Genomic DNA, 19,389 nt, shown 5'->3' with positions numbered 1-19,389 from the left:
TTTTCAGTCACCCACCTCAGGGGAGGCTGGCCTGGTCCCATGGCCAGGAGCGTCCATCCCAACGAGGGACCGCACAGCCTCTCTGCTGGGGAAAGGTTCTGGTGTACGCAATCCGTTTCAATACCCACCAGCAACTCTGCAGGTCATTTGCACTGACAGCAGGGCACAAACCACTCAAGGAAAACAACAGGTTTTGGAATGTAACAATTTATTGGGGTTATTATTATTTTTTAACTCCCCATTTCTGGCATTGATACAATATTCAAGAGCAGCAGAAAGAACAAAATGTACAAGAATACAAGAGTAATTAGCACAACCCCCACCCCCAAACCTGGAGCAAACCATTTTCCTGTGGGAAGCTCCAAAGGAAGGGGTGATTCAATCACCCCTCCAGTGGCTATGCCTCCCACCCATCCACTCTAGACAGAGTTTAGCCAGCTGGGAACTGGATTAAAAAAAAAAAAAAACACAAATGCAAACACTATATTTAAAATGAAAATTGCAAGACAAAAAATATATAGATATACAATTCATCCGTGCACAATTTTTAATTATTTTTTTTCAAAATAAAAAAAATCACAAGATACATATTTAGGTTTATTTTAAATTAAAAAAAAAATCACCACCTTCACTCTGTATGCCAAGTGAGGGGAAATAAAGAGACAGATGGGTTGCATCAGGACCGTTACCACTCTAGGAGCTAGGTCTGACTTTCTCTAAGATAAAGAACAAGGCCCTGATGCTGCCAAAACTCAAGCACAGGCTGAACCCGAAGTACCCAAGTACCACAGAGTTCACAAGGGTATAACGTGCCTGCTTGAAGTTAAATGTTTGCAGAAACCTGCAGGACTTGAAGCCTAAGCTTGGCACTGGGGAAGGTGAAAGGAAGAAACAGATGAGGCAGGCCCCCGTCCTCCACCACCACTGGACAACTTTTTAACCCCCCCAAAAAAGGAAGAAAAAACAAACAAGAACAACAACAACAAAAAACCCACCCACACTCCGCAAAATAGAGAATTCTCTATTCTTAAGGAGCAGACAAGGCTTAACAGCAGGGGTAAGTGAGCAGGAGGGGAAGAAAACATGCCAAGTTGTTTAGCTTCAGGGGAAAAAAAGAAAAAAAAAAAGAAGAAGAAAATCAACTTTTCTGTAAAGAAAGTCATCATGGCAAATCTTCGTTCTGCTTAAGAACTTGAACCGAGACTACCTCCCTCCTTTGCAGCAAGCATGCCCGGATGCAGCAGGCTTACTCCAGGACAGGCAAAGAACAGCAGAGAACCTACCTGCTGCCTCCACCTGCAAGGCAACCCACGGCACGTCTGCAGAACTGGGCACAGCTGGGGGGTTGCTCTGGAGTAAGCAAAAGCCCTGCTATTTGCATGAGGCCCCAAAGCCCCATGGGGTGCTTCAACGCAACGAACCACGCTCCTGAAGTTTAGTGCAAGCTTTAAGTGCTCGGCTGAACAAGGAATGAAGTCAAGAACGTGCTCTAGCGATTTGCTGGAACAGGGCTCTGCAAAGGGAACTGTCATTTCAACTACTTGTCCCTGGGCCCCTTCCCTCCCACCAGATGTAATTTTTGAGCCACTCCTGAAGCTGGCATCACTGACTGCATCTAGCTGCTCTTCTGTCACCTTACTTCTTTCCCTCTTCTTCCCACCACACCACAGCCCCTGCTCTGTGCTTTCCACCCTCTTCCCAGCTCCTGCTCCACTCAGCCCAGTAGCACCAAGGGCATTCCCTAACTCCTCCACCAGCATCGTCTCTTCTGGTGCTCCCAGGTGGATGCTGGGAGGGGAAGAGCTGAAAGCACAACACTCCTACAAGGCGGTAGGACTCCCACCCCAAAGAAAAGTCCTTTTGGATAGCCCTGCAAACGTTTTGTTTCACACCACACGGAAGTTGGAAGGGTCAGAAGAATTGCCAGCGAAAGCCCATCACCATGGGAGGGTCAAATTAACTATATCTTCTTTCACTCCTTGAAGGAGAAATTTGGAAAAAGAATGAAGGCTCCTCAACACCTTTATAAGCGAGGACACAGAGCATGTTAGATGTACTACGCAGAACGCATGCGAAGTTGTTGGTGCCAGGGCCATTGCCCCTGCACAGGTAAGGGCACAAACCCCACTAGCTGTCAGTCTGACATAGGCCAACATTAAAAAGGGAGAGAAGTAGAGGATGTGGGATGGGGAAAAAAAGGGTGAGGGTGAAGACAGATGCCAACACCTCCTCCCATCCACATCTCAAAAAAGAAGCCATACTCATTGCACTCTGGGGAGGAATCTAAAAAAATAAGTCACTTCTTTGCGCAAACCCAAGCGACAATGAAATAAACTTGCTAGAGTTATCTACGGAAGGAACCATAGATGGCGGGGGGGGGGGACTTCTGAAGCAATGCTCGGCACTCCTCTAGCTCTGTGCAAACATCATCGGAGTCAACTTCCCAGCACCCTCAGTGGGATCCCCCCCCCCCACCGCCACTTTTGCACTAGGAAGACAGAGGCATAGGGCAGTGAAACAGCTGGCAAAAAGGCCACAGCAAACCAAGAAGGAACAGAACCCAGGAGGCACCTAATCCCCAGCCCCAAATCAACCCTCTACAACACATCGCCTTCAGGACAGAGATCAGAACAGGCTACATATGGGGTGGTGGGTAAGTGGGGGAGAGGGAGAGGAGAGGTGGGATTTCTTTTATATTTATATATTTATATAAAAAAGTAAATAAGATCCCAGCTCTTGCACGATTATTGGGCGATTGAAAAATGCAGCAAAAGCAAGCAACATTGGAGTAAAAGGATGCGCCAGGCAAGGAGGAAAATGTCTTGTCAGAAGGTGGGGCAGGAGGCGAGGGGCAAATAAGCACTTAGACACATACTCCAGGTTTGTTGCACCTCCTCTGGGAAGAAGGATCTGCCCCCAAGCAGCCTCACTAACATTACAGCCACTGAAGTGGATAGAAGTATGGGGGACTTGGGACACTATCCTTCAGCATGGCAACCCAGAGAAAGCTTTTCCTCTCTGCTGGGAGGTCCCCAAGAGGGTGATCATCTCCAAACACTGTGAGCTGCTGACACCTCCTCTACAAAGAGGGGCTGGGAAAGGGAGTGAAATCCCTAGGAAGACTCAGCTCAGAGACAGCTCCTACGTGGTAAGGGGCTGGATTGGGTTTTTTGTTTATTTCATAAATCTCCCTGGGAACTCCAGTAAGGGGAGACAGAGAAATGCTCCCTTTCCCTTCTGAAAACAGAAATTAAGCTAATGGCTCACCACAGCTAGGCCTGCTCACCACAGTCTATTTCTATGTTTTCCCATCCCAAGAGGAGCTTGCATCTCATTAGCTTCACACATCCCTAGTCCTGCTCTGCTCAGCAAGGAGAAAAGACAGCACAAGACAGGAGGCTGCTGTTCCAAGCTGAAGACTGAGGGAAGCACTGACAGAGCTCAATGGGTAGAGAGAAGAAAAAGGTCCCGGGAAGAGCCCAGGCTATGGGAGGCAAGGATATATCCATTACCTGCCATTTCAAACCTAAGGGCACAAGAGAAGTCCAGACAAGTAAAACTGTCCTAGTGTTCCCTGCCTGCCACCTTCTGTTCCGTTCAGACACCAACGTCTAGCTGCTTCCCTCTTCTTTGCAGTTACTCCTATGCACCAGATGAGCACACAGCAGAGGTAACTTGGATGGGGAAGTCAGCACACAAAAGCTGCCTCCTCACTTTGAGGAATTGCTAGAACCACCCTTCTCCCCACCCCCAAAAAGCTGGGGCAGAAGAATGTAATCCTTACTCAAGTGAAATCCCATCATGGCCCTCTCCACTCCAAATCCTCAGTGTTTGCTCGTCTCTGGCAGTCTCAAGGAGAGGGTATGCCTCACTTGGCAGAAACTTCTCAGCACACAAGGCAGCTCTCACCTTCCTCTGAAGATCTGGCTACTGTCAGAGGGGGAACACTGGATTCCATACAGATGGGACTCAGTCCTTTTCCTGATATGGCAAATCCTATATGAAAAATGCCATTCCCTGCCCAGAACTGACATTGGGAGAAGCTAAGAGACCCTAAGGAGGGGAGGCAGATCTGTTTCTGAGGACATAAACCCACCATGTTTAATCCTGCTTGGACATGGGGAAAGGAAAATAGAAAAGACAGCAATTTGGCCAGAAAAGATGCATGCCAACCCCAAATCTTAGCAGCTTGCTGTGCATGCAGAGTCAACTGTTTCCATGTTGTTGGCCTAATCCACATTCTGGCAGAACAAGATCAACCATTTCTGAGGGCCACTTGGCCGGAAAACGATTTGAAGACTCCACCTTAGCTCACAGGAGAGGTATGGGAGGGAAGGAAACTCACTGCAACACATGGGAGACAAGGACGGGAAGGGTTTGTAGATAGGGTTCCTCCAACATGCAACTTGCCTTTTCAGCTCAGAGATCGCTGCTTAGTCCCAGAATGCCTTTCTCTCCAGTTCAAGCAAGCCAAACACCATCCCAGACATACATGCTTCAATACTACAAAATACTCTTTTCTCTAAGGACCACCTAATACCACTACAGTTTGTGCAATCACTGCATTTATTATTCATTTTTAAACTCTCTCTCTCTCGCTCTCTCCCTGTAGAAATTTTTTTTAAACTTTTCTTTTTTATGCAAAACTAATCATTTCACTTTTTCCACTCCATCATAAAATCTCCTCTAAAAACACAACAACAAGAGAACAAACATGGCACAGACACAGAGAATATTTCCCTGTTTTTGTTTTTCTAGGGGTTACGGGGAAAGGAAGGGGATACTTTCAAATAAACTCCTCCACCAACCTCATGCCTTTTTTAAAGGGCATGGAGAGATCTTCTTTCCCATCTCCATTAGAGAGCAGGGATAGAAATTTAGGGGGAGGAGTGTAACCCACGTGAATACGAAGGTAGGTTAGCCCCAAGCGGCTTGTCCGCTTGAGACTGTTGCTGCATTCAAGTTAACAGACCTCTAACTCAAAACAGCACAGGATCTTGATTTCAGATCCAGAGGTTCAGGGTAGATTCCCACCTGGTGACCCATCCGAGAAGAGATTTGTCACGCAAGTGGCTGAGTGTGTCTGTAATCCGGATCATACTCCTTTCTTCCTCCACAAAGAGGATCTGCTGCACAAGTTCCTTTGCCACAACAAATACCCTTATCTCCTCACCTCAGGAAGAAGGTCCTCACGGAGTATCCCTACAACGACCCGACCCATCGTTTTGCTCTTCACAGACAATCCCCTTACTTGTCACTCTGGAGAAAGGCAAAAACCCTTCATTAAACAATTCCCGCCCCCCGCCCCCAAAGAACACCATACAAGAGACACTGGGGAAAAAAATTCTGCCAAGTGAACATATCTTGGCCAAAATACATCAAGAGTTTCCTATTAAAGTTCCCTTTTATCTCCCACTTAAACTCTTCAATTATTTTTCAGAATCTCATTACCACAAAACAAAACACATCACCACATACACACCAAACAATAACATAACAACCAAAAAAAGTGACTGGCCAGAATGCATCCACCCCATAAAGAAGTTCCTCTTATCTTGCAGCCTCAGAATACAGTTACTTGTTTAGAAGATTAAGAAAAACAGGAAGAATCTTCTATTTCCCTAAGAGAAAGCTTTTCCCTATATCTACAACCCACTCATCTCTGAAGCTGTGGTCATAAGGATAAGCTATGTTAAAATAAAGGATCCCTGGGTGGGCCAGGCACAGGAAAGATGAAAAAATAATGACACAGAAAATACAGGCAGGTATTTATACAGACACACACACAAGTCCAACAAGTTATAGGAAGCCTTAGCTTGGTGAATGAAGTGAGGAAGTCTTTCTCCCCACCCCCAGCTTCAGTTATAAATGCAACTGCTTCCCCATAGAGTTCACTAAGGTTTTTGAAGAAGGCCGGGGCGGGGGGGGGGGGGGGGGGAGGGAGAAGGTATGCAAAGGGTGGGACTAACAGCACCTGGAACCCCCCCTCAGACTGTCTACACAAACACCGAACCACAGCTAGTTTGAATTCACGACGCTTTGCAGTTTTGAACTCTACCCTCCGTGAGGTAACGTTTGTGGGGAGAGCAGCAAAGATTTTTATTACACCAGCCGATGTGTTGGAGGAGGGGAAGAGACGAGCTCTGGGCACAGAAGCCCTAATTAAGGTCAGAAGATGGTCTTTCCCTCTGCCACACCAACTATGCCACTTGCACAAATAAATATTACCTCTCTCCCACAAACTGCCTCACTTCTACCCTCAGACCATCACAACCACAAAATCACTACTTCACATGAGAACACTCCTCACAGCCAACAGCTTCCAGCTGCTGAGCGTCCTCATGCACAAGCACCAAAGGGGTGAATTCCACTTGTGTTTGCCTGTCCAGGGCAAATTTGTAGGTAGATAAGCCCTGATGCAGGGAATCTTTTCCACCCTTTTCACCTCTGCAGCATGTATGTGGAAGTAACACCCCTCTGACCCATCCCAGGGTAACGGGGACAGGGCTGAGAGGGTAAGGCTCTCCCACAGACAGATACTTCAGCACCTCTTTTCCTTGCACCTACAGGCTCAGCCACAGGCAAGTAGGGCAAGAGGGGAGAGCAAAGGAATGGCATTACACCATGAAGCTTAGGACTGAGAGAAATCAAGCAAGCCACAAAGGGCAGGAGAAGGAGAGAGCTTATTTCGGACGTGAACCACATGTCCGAGCGAGGGTGGGCAGGGAAAGAGGGAGTTGTGGGTAAAGAATGGCATGCTATGGTCTTGCTTGCTCCCACTCACAAGGGGTGAAGATTTCCGGAATAGAGGGCAAGGGGAGGAATTAACACACATGCGTATGATGTGAAAGAGACAGTTATTTCTTATTAGCACCTTTGGTTGACAGTTGTAAGGGCCATTTCAGATCCTGAAAAGGCTAAGGGGAACCATCTTCCAGGCCATCCACAAAAGGGAAAGGAGAACAGGAGAGAGATGAAAGGAAGCAGGAAGAACAGACAACTTGCGTTAGCATCCATCCTTCCCTCCCTCTGAGGGAGCAGGGTTTGGGGGGGGGGGGACGGACAAAAAGGCTCAAGGGAAGCTTACATGCAATGCAGATCAGCCTCACCCAGCTGGAACAGCATCACACCATCAGCTTATCTTCTCCCAAACTGAAGGATGGACATGCAGGCAACTCCCACTTCCACCATGGAAAAGCTGAGGAAGGGCATTTAATGCCCTCTCCTCCAGGCAAGTGCAAGTAATGAACATGAGGAGGAAGATCTGGGCCAGAAGCAGACTCCCCTTTTCCTCCCTTCTCCCTGCAAAGCTGAGCAGGTTGGAAGATGCAAAGAGGAGGGACCAGGCCACATGAAAGCGCCCATACAACTGCCAAGGTAGCACCAATAGCTAAAAGGGAAGCCAGTGTGGGGCATATGCTGCATTGGGCACCCCCCAACCATCCCAGCTTTGTCACAAGCACCTTCCAGGCATGACGCTTCACCTGCCCCTCTCCCCATTGCTCTGGGGGCCTCTGGATCTGCCATTGCCATGACTGCAGCATATGAGTTGACAGATCCAGGCCACAAGCCAAGAAGGGGGAAGACGGTAGGATCAAAGTCATGGCAGCTGGAAAAACAAGAGGAACGGAAGAGACTGCATGCACGTTGTTGGAGAAGGCCTGGGGGCAGGAAGTGAAGGCTCCAATCCTCTTATACCCCCCTCTCAAGGGTCTGGAGCTCCTCTTCACTTTCAGTCAAAAGATAGAAGGGGAAGGAAGGGAAGAGCACCTTCCCTGCCATCCCTGCATGCACACACATTCACTGACCCCTCATCCCCAAAGGCTCCATGGCCAGTTGGACAACACCACATTCAAGGACAAACAACCGCTCTCCAGCCCCACCACAACCCTCCCATCTACCCCCAGCAGCAGTGACACCCAGGAACATCAGATGCCCCTGCTCCCCCCACTGCAAGGCCACAGCCTCCGAGCAAGAGGGAGTGGGCAGGAAGAAAGGAGGAGGAAGGGTGGTGGTGAGGGCAGAGGGACAGCAAAGGGGAGAAGGAGAAAACTAACGACAGCCATTCACACCACAACTTCTCACAGGTAGAGCTCCCCCCACGCTCCCAGAGCAGGGGGACGTGGCTGCTCACTTGCTGCCTCCGCCGCCACCTGCCGCCACTTTCTCAAAATCCTCCGCGTTGCAGAACTCCTTGATGGTGACTGTGAGGAGGTTGCTGGTGACATCTGTGACCACCACATTAGAGCAAGGGGACATCTCAGGACGCCAATCGCCGGTCTCCTGCTCCGGGTCGGAAGAGGAAATGGACAAGGAAGGTGTCTGCCCCTCACCACACCCGCCTTGAGGGGAACGCTTGCTGGTGGCAGCTGACTCAGGAGGGATAGAGAGGTCGAGGACCTCCGACTCGCGCCAGTCAGGGATGGCTGGGCTGAGGGTCTCAGGAAGCAGCTTTGGAGGGGAATCATCTGGATCAGATGAGGAGTGGGGGGCAGGTGAGGGGCAGCCGGAGGAGCTGGAGCTGGGGGCATCGTAAGCGGTGGAGCCCATAATGAGCCCACAGGAGGCTGCTTGGGAACCTTCAGCCTCCCCTTTGCCCTCCAGAGAGGGGGCAGGTGCAGTGGACGGCTTATTGTAGAGCGAAAAGGCGCCAAACTTCATGTGGCGGATCTGGGTGCGGAGAACGCTCTCACTGAACTTTTTGCTCTTGCCAATGACACGGTTTCGGGAAGGGATCTTGGGCCGAGCCAGGCCTCCGGCCCCATTGGCAGGCTTCCCACCTTTGTCAATGACTTTGAGGTTGAGGATGATGCGGCTGCGCTTGGGCTCACGGGGCTTCACCTTGCGGTTGATGATGCGGACGGTCTCAGAAAAGGGTGAGACTGGAGGACGGATGCCGGCCCCACCACCCACGCTTCCACCATTCTGGGGGTCTGGACGGGGCAGAGGGCGCCGGGACATGCGATGGCATCGCCGGATATCTTTCTTGAGCCGGTGCACCGCAGCGCTGGAGTGAAGCTTAGGAGATGAGGTGCTGGAGCCAGGCTTGACAGAAAAGTGTACATCCCCAATGTGGAGGGCCTCCGCTTGGGCCCGAGCCTGCGGTGGTGGGGAGAGAGAAAAAAACAGCATCAGAGAGGCAGCCCAGATGCAACCATGTCTCAAAAACAGGCTTTCCTCACCTCAGGACAGGCCCTTCATGGCAATATCATGCCTCAGTGTCCCATTTATACCTATACTAATGACAACCACACACCCCTCAACCTCTTGCTTAACCTACCGGTGAGACGGGACAGATGCTCTCCCCTCTGTGCCAGCTCCAACAGAAGGGACGAGCCAGATTCACAACCCCTCAGCTACAGCACTTCAACTCAGACGGCAAGAACCCATCTCTTTAGTTTTCAGCACTAAAGACTCCCAGGTCAGTCCACACCCTGCCAACCAAGGAGGTGGTCACTACAAGTGACACCACTGTTGGCGACAAACATGCTGAGGAATTTGGAGATGAGGGCAAAAAGCAAGTGTTGGCTGTGACCTATGGACTACTGATAGCCGTGGCACAGCCCCTACACAAGCAAGGGGCACTGTCTACGTCCTTTTTGGGCAGCTCATTAGTCTTAGGGCAAGCACCTCTGACAACACATGCTTCTCTCAGGAAGAAATAGCAACGGTCTCATAGCTATGTTTCAGAGGTACAATTAACGGTTTCCAAGGCCCTTCTTGGTCACCATCAGCCAATGTGTATAGCTCCCCACTGTCAGCCACACAACCAAGCATCCTCCTAGGTGTCTGGGCTGTTGGTAGGGCTCAGCACCAACAATATGGCTTGTGCACTCCAAACCTAGAGTACTAGACCCAAGCGAGGGGCCTGCATCTGATCATCTAGGAGATGAGCAAAAGACAAAGAATAAGGGAAGAGCAACGCATCCTCTCCCTCTCCCATAACGAGATTTGTCTGCTCTAAGAAGCATAGTAGAAGAGCGTCTGGAGAACCAGAGACGGAAGTGGGTGAGGGTGGTCTGACGAAATAAAGCACCAAATGGGAGAGGGGGAGAAGGGGTGGAGGGGTTCCACACGTTGTGCAGGAACGTGTGCGCCAGGGAAAAGAAAGCCACTTTCAGATAATGCCAGAGCCTGCCTTGGTTCATGCACCAGGGAGACGGGAACATTTGCTGGCACAGGAACAGCAGTCTCATTGGTAAGCTGAGTAAGGTAAGCTCATTGGTACCCTGTGGGCACGGAAACCCAGAACATATTCTTACACCTTCTCTTGTCAGAGCAGAGCTCCTCTTAGAGCTCGGTCTCCCACTCGCACCTTGCTCCAAACAAACCTCCTTTCTTATTCCCTCACCCCCAAAGGTGGTCACTGACAAAAGTTGCCCATCCCTTGGCTCCACAAGGCCAGCCGCTCTCCAGTTACCCATCTAATGAGCTGCTTCCCCCATCTTGCGGGCACGAGAAGAACTGCAGCACCAACAGACAGCTGCTTTTCCTCCCCAACTTTTCTATCCTGTTGCCCCCTAGCACACGCCAAGATCAGGATGGCTTCTCGCCAACTAAGAGCTTGAGCACTCCAACACCATTCTCCTTTGTCCCCCTGCAGGCTGTGCCTCCTACCAAGGAAACGGCTGGGGAAGAATGTTCCTGTAAGGCCAGTCATCTAACAGATTCAAGCGAGGGGCCCAGGGCAGCTCTGCACAACAAGCTCAGAGCCCTGGGCCCACATCCCCAGCGAGCGCCGCTGCCACCCAGCGCACTTATTCCACTGAGATCTGAATGAGAACTGCAGAAGACTGAGAATAAGTAAAGAATGGAGACATGGAAGACATTTTGTTTCCTCCCTGGCTAATGCTGGATCATTCCCTGCAGTATTTCTTATATCCTGGCTTTAAAAGGGCTGCAAAGATGAGGCCTCCTTCCCCTGCTTTATGTGAAAACGCAGACTGAAGGCTCATCTGCCTTCAGTATCTTCAACTTTATATTACATGACTGACAAATACATCAGGACAAGTGACATGACTGCAAAGACAGGCACAGACATTTCCCTAACATTAGCTCTGGACTGTGTATGGCTTCTTAACATAGCTGGAAGGAAAAGTCCCCAGCACAGATGGACCCCAGTAGGTATCATTTTAAACAGGAAGCATCTCAGTATCCAGCTAGTTTCTCTTTGCTCAGCTTCACATATTACTCCATGCCCCGCTTCACACATTATTCCATGCCCCAAACAGCTCAGAAAACGAGCAGTTAGCGCGTTCCTGTCCCAGGGACCCTACAGGCTGGAGTGCACTGGCAGCACTAGGAGAACTCCCTGCATCACACATCAACTCTCCCTCCACACCCTCCAAAGCACTGTGATTTACAGACCCCTCCCAAGCTGCAGCCTGAGAGAACAACAGACCCCTTCAGAATTGGCACAGGCACAGGCAGATGCATATCCAGGGCTGAGCTCACTTCTCCTTTTCATGCCTCCCTCTGAAGCAGAGGGCAAAACACACGAGGACAAAAACCTACTGGGATCGTTGTTTGCTTTCGGACATAACCATACCAAGACAGCCTGGGTTAAGGACTTTTTTCCTTCTTTTTCCCCTTATCCATCACAGCCAGCCCTTTGAGCATAGCTACTCTCATGCTTTGGGCTTCTCTCCAAATAACTATTGCTCAGTGGAGAAAAAAGCACGACACAATGTCCCTTTTCCAAAACATAGGACAGCAAAGCCAGGCAAGGAGTATAGAGACAGATGCATAAGTAAAAATCCTTGATCCACACCTTGGGCAGACACATGCAGACATCCTTCAGGCCTCTCCTGCTGCCAAGGCTGCGTGTCTTCTAGATTAATTTACTGTCCTATATTACACCTCAGGCTGAGGGTTTCTGCTACATGTCACTTTCAAGGCACCCTCCCTGTCTCACTGCTCAGTCAAGAGGTCTAATTGCTGCTGGCCTGCAATGCTGCCTTCTATCACCCACTTGCAAAAGAAGCAGGCCTTCTCCCCAACAACCTCCCCTCTCAAGCTTGGTGGAAGCAATCACAGTCATCCACAGATGCCTTATACACTGCAAACTCCTCAAAGTTTCCCCATCAGCTACATTAAGCACAAAACAGTAATGCTGGCATGGTCACTGCGTAGACACTTTCATACCCCTGCTGATTGTGCTTTCTCTGTCTTTGCACGTTAATCTATCAGCTTGTGTCCTGTTTTGACTTAAGTTTGGTCTTTGTTTTGTGCTTACATAGGAGCTAGCACAGAGCCCTGGCCCATGACTTTGGGCCTTTCCAGTGCGCCAGAAATACTAGGTATCCTTTACTTGCTATGTGTCTGGGTTTTCACTTACTTCTGGGGCACTTCTTCCAGTCTGAACCTATTTCTAACTCATGTTTCGGCTCTCTGCCTTTAGTAAGATTCCAGTTCCAGTAGTCTCCAAGCAGAATATATGCACCATTGACCTCCTCTGCCAGACTGTTAAGATATATGCTACGTTGAGACCTAACAGTCCCCCGCCCCAGGTGCTACAGAGCTGTTCCCAGGGACCAGGTTCAATGAGAGCTCCAAAGAACAGTATGCAAATATTCAGCTTACCTTGAGCTTGTTTTTCCAGGTAAGGTTTCAAGAAAAATAGTATCAGATACTTTATCTAAGACCAGCTCCCACATTCCTCTCACTTGCAAAGCTCTGTAGTTCTACTAGACACAGGATCAGGTTTAGTCAGGCATCAACTATACGAACTCAAGTCTCTGCCCTGCAGAGGACAGCACGTTTTCTGGCCTCACTCATTTCCATTTTCTGCTTCCAAATGTATGCTAAGTAACTTGCTACCTCCTGTTTGCAGGAGACTCAGCATTCAGATTTATCTGCTGGAAACATACTTCTCCTTGCTGCAGATCCATTCCTCTGTCACGCTCACATATGGTATGAGCACAAAGCCGTTTTGTCCTTTCAGCTATGTCAACGCAGTTTATGCTACTTAGCAAGAACTCTTCAAAAAAAGGAAACTACTTCTTTGGGTTTTTCCTGTTTTTACCTGCAGGATTTGCTCAGTGCTGAAAAGGTACTCAGCACATACACAAAATAACTCACTTTCTGCTTACAGCTCAGCCTGTATCAGGATGCAGTTTCTGGAGACTTACTGCAGTGCTCTGTCATGAGAGCAAAGCAATTGCTAGGATTGCTTCCCTTCCCCCCCTCCCTTTTGGGAGCTGTATCACCTTTATTTAGCTCATACAGCTCGCTCTCTTATTGCCCCTGGGAACAAGCATATCTCCCTTGTTCCCTACTATTTCTGAATAAATGTCCCTTGAGGCCCAGCAAGCATATTTGTTCATTCATTCCCTTAACGCGCTGAGGCACACAAGCACGTACGCTGAAGTCATGCTTACACGTGCTCTGTAAAGCCTCACTTACCTGATTTGTATCAAAATATCTGCAACTTGGAAGTAAAAAAAAAAAAAAAAAAAAAAAAAGACCTTGTAAGGCAACAGATTCCTAGTTAATTATTTCAAAGTCAAGTAATTTTCAGTGGTGCTGCTGCAACACAGTAGCACTACACTCTCATGGGTTACTGGTTCTGCTTTGTCTTTTTATATTTCACCTGCATTCCCACAGTCCTTGCTCCAAATGGCATTCGCAAGAGCTCTTCATTCCCCTTTTTGGCTGCCATTCTGTCTTTTTATTGCCCTCTTTCTTCCGCAGCCTTCCAAGTGACAAGGCAACTGCAAGCTAGTTCACGGCCCAGTTCTCCCAAGCAACACTGCCATAAACTAAAGTTTCCCCACTGGATGGTGAACAAAACGCTACAAAGGGGAACGGTCTGGTTTCAAACTGCTCAGGGATAATTTACAAACAGGGAGGAGATCAGAAGAAACTCAACTTCAGAGTTCAAGGAAGGGAGACGTGACCATGCTGTTCAGTCCCTTCTTCCCCACTGCCAAATTAGACAGTGGGAGAAGCAAATGGGAAAACTCACACCGCAGCCGGGTCAGGCACTCCTCCTTACTGTTCTCAGTTACTTCTTCCTCCCCATTAGCCTTCTCCAGTCTTTTCACCTCAGTATTTGGAGCCACCCAGAACAGAGATCTCTGCTAGCCACCCACTGAGCTCAGAGACCAGGCTCAGTCTCTTAAGAGCCCTTGCCAGACTTCAGACTGGCGAGTTTTGCATTCCTCACAGCCTAGTGTTGAGGGGAAAAGGAAAATAAAGAACACAACAACAACAAAAAAAGCAAATCCCCCCTCCCCTCCCAAAACACACACAAAAGCAAACCAAGCAGAGGAAAAGAGAGTAGTACTGCCACATCTGTGGCAGTTAATATCTCTTTCTAAGCTTCCATTCTGTAACGCTACCTGTTTCGCACCAAGGACTCTGCTTCTCATACGCTCAGCACAGAGCTTACAGCATACCATGAGCCTCCCAAGAATTAGTCTCCCCCTAAGTTTTATCTCAGCTGCGGGAAAGTGTCCCTAGACACAGAGAATAAAGACCCATTTCCTTCCCAAAACTTTGCAATTGAAGTTAGCAGGGGTCACTTTCAAGGCCAGCCATCTTAGTAGCGATATTACAAAGCCTGGACTGTGCTTTCCCTTTGCAGTCTGATCGAAAGGGCAAGTGTTAGACAGCTCACAGCAATAGGAGCCTGGCTTACAAAGGCAGCAGGTGGCTGAAGATGCAGCTTTTCAAAGCTTTCCCAAAGGCGTGGGCAACTAACCTGCTGGAATGCTTTCTGTAAATCCCCCTGGGTGCCTCTCCGCAGCTTTTGAGAACTAATCCCTTGATAAATCTAGCCCCAACTGCAAACTACAACACCCACACAAGCCAGGGGCCTGAGCGGCATATCAGAGCACTTATTTTGATGCCTTACTAGAGACTCGGAAGCCTAAGTTTAAACGTATGAAAAATCCTAGTAAGCCACTGATTCAAGGGCAGGCTAGTCCACACCCCTACTTAAATATCATTCCGTCCAGGCCTAATCTGTTCAGTTAGTAGATCAAAAAGAATATTGTTCTAACTGCCAACTCTGAAGACTCCCTCTGGGATGCTCGAGTCAAATTTCTTCCCCTGCTTCTGAAATTCTCACGAGCAAAAGATTCTGCACCCAAGAGAACTGAAAACATTGTTAACAATACGTGAGGCAGAACAGAATCCTACTGCTCCTCTAGCGACACCTATTCTGTGGGATTAACAAGGTCAAAGCCCAGTCTTCACCAGGTCAGAAGAAATGACTGGAACACATATATGGATCAAACAGAACTGACTAGCTTGTTGGTCTCAGCTGCTTTTCTAGCAGCAGTCGCACTGATAGCGGTTTGTCTGAACAGAGCTTGAACACGTTCAGATAGGACTAGCTGAGATAGAGTTACTTCTTGTTGCCTGGCCTGGGGTGTTATTTTTAGGGTAGGAGCAGAAGTCACAGAAAACGGCAAGTCAAAGCTCTAACAGTTTCACCAGCTCTGCTTCCCAGAGCTGCAAATGAAGTGGCAGTGCCAGTGTTCTGCCCTGCTCAGTGTTTCCCACAAAGAGGCATCAATTTTCACAAGAGCGCATCTTGCTCCCTATCCAAATCCATCCTCTCCAAAGTATTAAGTCAGTCATACAAACCTACAGGTTTTCAGTAACATTTGAGAAGACGGGAGAAAGAAGATGTGCTACTGAAACATTTCAGAGATGTGATTCAAAGGATGTTGCTGAATAATTTAGATTCCAAGTTTCAGGGTGTTAAAGGGCAAGGGGAGAAGAGGAGGAATGAGTGTTTTTTTTTTGGTTTGTTTGTTTTTTGGTGAGAGAAAAATTAGCAATGGATTTTATACGTTCCTATAACACATTCAGAGTCAAAAAAGACAAAACTGATTACACAAAGTAATGCTGGAAGCACAGCACAAACAGAGAAGAAAAAACACTTCTCTACCACTCTGAAGAGTGTCAGGTGTTATAAGCGACAGTATTTTTTAATTCAAGCAGAGAACTATTTTAAGCTGGTGATTTCCCTTTAAGCTTTCCTCTGCGCTGTTTGAAACCTAAACAAAAGGCTTTCATTTAATGCATGACCGCCAGAAAGAGAAAAACCAACTAGTCCAGTTTCCACTGAATAAAGAGTAAGAGGTGGCACACACCACTTATGTTTATGGCTTTCAGTCTGTAGAGACAGAAAACTCTTAGCAGCAAAACAGGCAGTGTGGGAGAAGCAGGACAGTTCCATCAACAGGACTTTCACAAGATCACCATAGTTCCCCGAGTCCTCTCAAAGCTGAGGACAGACCCCTCACTACTCTTTCCAGTGCTCATACAGTTAAAACACTGCTTTAACTTGAGTAAAGCTCCAACATCTGTAAGGTAGAGGACAGTATTCACTTGTTTCACAGATGGGGAAACAGATATAACAACTCGCCCAAAGCCACAGAATGACTAGGAGACACCTCACTAGAGGGGCCACCCTGGTTGTTCCAGGGCTTTTTACTGGATCAAGCCACGGAAGTTGATAACTCCCTCAACCGTCTTAAACCTGCAAGAGCACGTTGTGTTTCTCCATTCATTTAAGGTCTGAGATTGGGATAGTTGGGAGGGGAGGGGGGAAGAAGGGAGAACAGTAAAGAGGTTTGTTTGTGGACTAACGATCCACATAATTCATACGAGCTGTCACGCAACTACCACGTTTCCTAGTTTAAAAAAAAAAGTCATCGGGGGGGGAAGGTGCACTGAGGACTATCCTCATTATTCTTCGCCACAGGAGTACAGAGATGCTATGAAGGTACCTTCTTGCAAAGGTGAAAGGTCTATCAGAGAAAAACTGGAAACTTCGGCTGCTTTCCTACATAGAAGTGAAATGCTGCTCCTTCCCCCCCCTCCCCCAAGTGAAACAAGCTTGCAGTTTTCAGATCAAAACAAGAACCCTCCATGAAGCTCCCAAACAGCATCTGCACACTGAAAGATGATAAGAACAGCACAAGTGGCAGCAGACTCCAGCCACAGCTGCCCGATTACTCGGTACGCTGCTAAGTTACAGGACGCACACTGAATAGAATATGCTGCTATAAGAAGAGGGAGTAGGACAGGCTCACTCTCTACTGCGACAGCAGAAGGCCATAAGGAGGGAGAGAATATTGGAAAAAAAGAACGCAGCCTCACCACGCATATCCGCATGTACTGACTGTCCTGCTAGGGCACCCGTCACACGCACACCTCATGCACTTACTTCTGCATCCCTGCCCCCCACCCGATTTCCTGTCTGGCTGTCCCCCGTATTCCCAGAGTGAGGTGCGCACGAGTCACTTGAAAGTCCGGTCCTTCCAAGGGCATGAATCTGTGAGGTTTTCGAGACATTTAGTTAGGCCTAAGTTACTTAAATAAGAGTTACCTTCAGGAGAAAAGTTTTAGGCTTAGGTCCTCTCTTCTTGGGCCCATACAGCTCACGTTCTCGTTCCCTTTGGGGAGTCAAATTTGTTCAGAAGTTAAAACTTTTCTCAAAGGAAGAAAGCCAAGTATACAAGTTTAAAAAAAAAACACACACACACACGCACACACAGAGCGTAGAAGCATAGACGTCCTTTCCCGCTCACCCACCCAGAAGCCAAACCTGCCGCCCCCCCCCCCACCCGCCCGATCCCCCTTCCCCGGGGCGGGCAGGGGGGAACCGCCACTCACTTCTGCTCGAAGGCCGCGATGAGCCGCGAGTCGAGGATGTTCTCTTCGGGCTCCCAGGTGCTGTACCTGCCGGGCCAGAGGCGCCGAGGCGGCGCGCAGCGAGGTTAGCGCCCAGGCCCGCCCCGCAGCCCCGGGGGCGGCCTGCCGCGCCGCAGGGTGGAGGGGGGGGCCCGCCGCCTCCGCCGCGGCGCCCACCTCAGCCGCGGGGCCCCTTCCCCTCGCCTCCCCCCCGGCCCCACTCACTTGATGGCCCAGCCTTTCCATTTCACCAGGTACTCGATGCGCCCCTGCAAAACACAGAGCGGGGAGAGGGGGAGTCGTGAGGGGAGGGGGGGGCGGCGGAGGGGCGCCGCGGGCCGGCCGAGCCGCACGGCGGCGGGCGGGAGCCGGCGGCGAGGGGGCCGCGGCCGGCCCCCTCCCCCCCAAACCCCTCTTCCCCGGGCCGCCCCTCACCTTTCGGATGCGCCGCTTGATGATGGACTCGGCGGCGAAGACGCGCTCCCCCACTGCAGACAGCTCCATCTTGCTCCTCGGCGGCGGCAGCAGCAGCGGCGGCGGCGGCGCCCACAGCCCATAATAATCCCGCCCGCCCGCTCCGCCCCGCCCCCCCCTCCCCTCCCGCCCGCCCTCCTCGTGCCGCCGCCGGCTCGCGCACGCCCGCGCGCCCCCTCCCGCCGCGGCCGCGCACGTGACCCTCCCCCCCCAACCCCATCCCTCGGGGGGCGGTTGCTAGGGGAAGGGGAGGCGGGCGCAGGCGCCGGCTCTTAAAGGGGCCGCGCGGCGAAAGGGGGAGGGGGGTGTGAGGGAGGGGCTGCCCTCCCCCCCCCCCCCAACCGCAGCAGCGGTTTGCCGTTATTTAAAACAACGTTGGCTCGGGAGACCGCACAGCCTCACGTGAAAGGGGCAAGGGCACTGCCATTGGCATAAGCGCCTGGCAAGGTGTCGCCCCGGTGCCTCACCCGCCTCTGACCAACATGGCGGTGCCGGAAGGGTTAAGCGGGAAACGGGCAGCCTTGGCCAGCGCCACAGGCAAAACCCAGGGGCAAGCTCGGGTCCTCCTTCCTCTTTCTTTTTGGCTGGCACTTTCATGTGCCCTCGTTTTTGAGCCAGTACGAGGTACTGCAAGGTAAATGGGCCAAGCATGCTACATAAACCTTAACAAAAAAAAAAAAGTCAAGTCACTTAAAGGAATTCCCCACACTGAGTGTTACTGCAAAATCCTATTTAATTTGCTGTATACTTTACACCTCTCTTGCAGGTGCTAAAAAGAAAGAAAATTTCCATCAAAAATAATTCCCTGTAATCCAAAATGGAAGCTCGTGGCCCAGCAGCGGTCTCGCTACAGCCCCCGCAGCTCATGGCTCTTCCCCAGGACTGCTCTAGGGACATACTGCCGGGCACGGAGCAATACAGCATGGTCCCCTGGCTTCACTTTGGCTCTTTTTTTTTTTTTTTTTGGGGGGGGGAGGAGTGGGGGAAGGGACTCATTTCGAAATACTCCTCTCTGGAGGGAAAGGGAGCTGTGATGGGGACTTCCGGCAATGGCCAGCTTGCGTTTTGCCGCTCTTTCTCAAAAAGCGGCATGAGCTTGCCGGCTACCTGCAGGGCACTAGCACCCTTCTGCTTCCCCTCCTCACCCGGCCTCCGGGAGCTCTCCCGGCCCTGGGCCTTCGCTAACCCTTTTCTTCACTTCCCTTCCCCCTCAGCACTGGCTCAGAAGCTCCATCTAGAAGGGGGGTATTTTGGAAATGACTA

The 19,389-nt window shown here is 50.0% G+C and overlaps 1 protein-coding gene across 2 annotated transcripts; it reads right to left on the bottom strand.

Moving 5' to 3' along the window:
* Positions 1-191: 191 nt before the first annotated feature.
* CBX6 (chromobox 6) lies at positions 192-18,222 on the bottom strand. 2 transcript variants are annotated; one of them, XM_068941839.1, is made up of 5 exons: positions 18,088-18,222; positions 17,878-17,921; positions 17,635-17,700; positions 17,348-17,414; positions 192-9,099 (listed from the first exon to the last, which is right to left on the bottom strand). In XM_068941839.1, exons 1-5 carry the CDS (start codon positions 18,154-18,156, stop codon positions 8,131-8,133), a joined length of 1,215 nt encoding a protein of 404 aa, XP_068797940.1. In that variant the 5' UTR covers positions 18,157-18,222; the 3' UTR covers positions 192-8,130. The 2 variants fall into 2 exon arrangements, with proteins under 2 accessions (XP_068797940.1, XP_068797951.1); XM_068941850.1 differs by having other exon boundaries at positions 192-9,045; positions 18,088-18,215.
* Between the last annotated feature and the right edge of the window lie 1,167 nt (positions 18,223-19,389).

This window comes from Struthio camelus, chromosome 1 (assembly GCF_040807025.1).
Source record: "Struthio camelus isolate bStrCam1 chromosome 1, bStrCam1.hap1, whole genome shotgun sequence".
NCBI lineage: Eukaryota > Metazoa > Chordata > Aves > Struthioniformes > Struthionidae > Struthio > Struthio camelus.
Note: the sequence above shows the minus strand (reverse complement) of the source record. Positions and strands in the feature narration are given on the sequence as shown.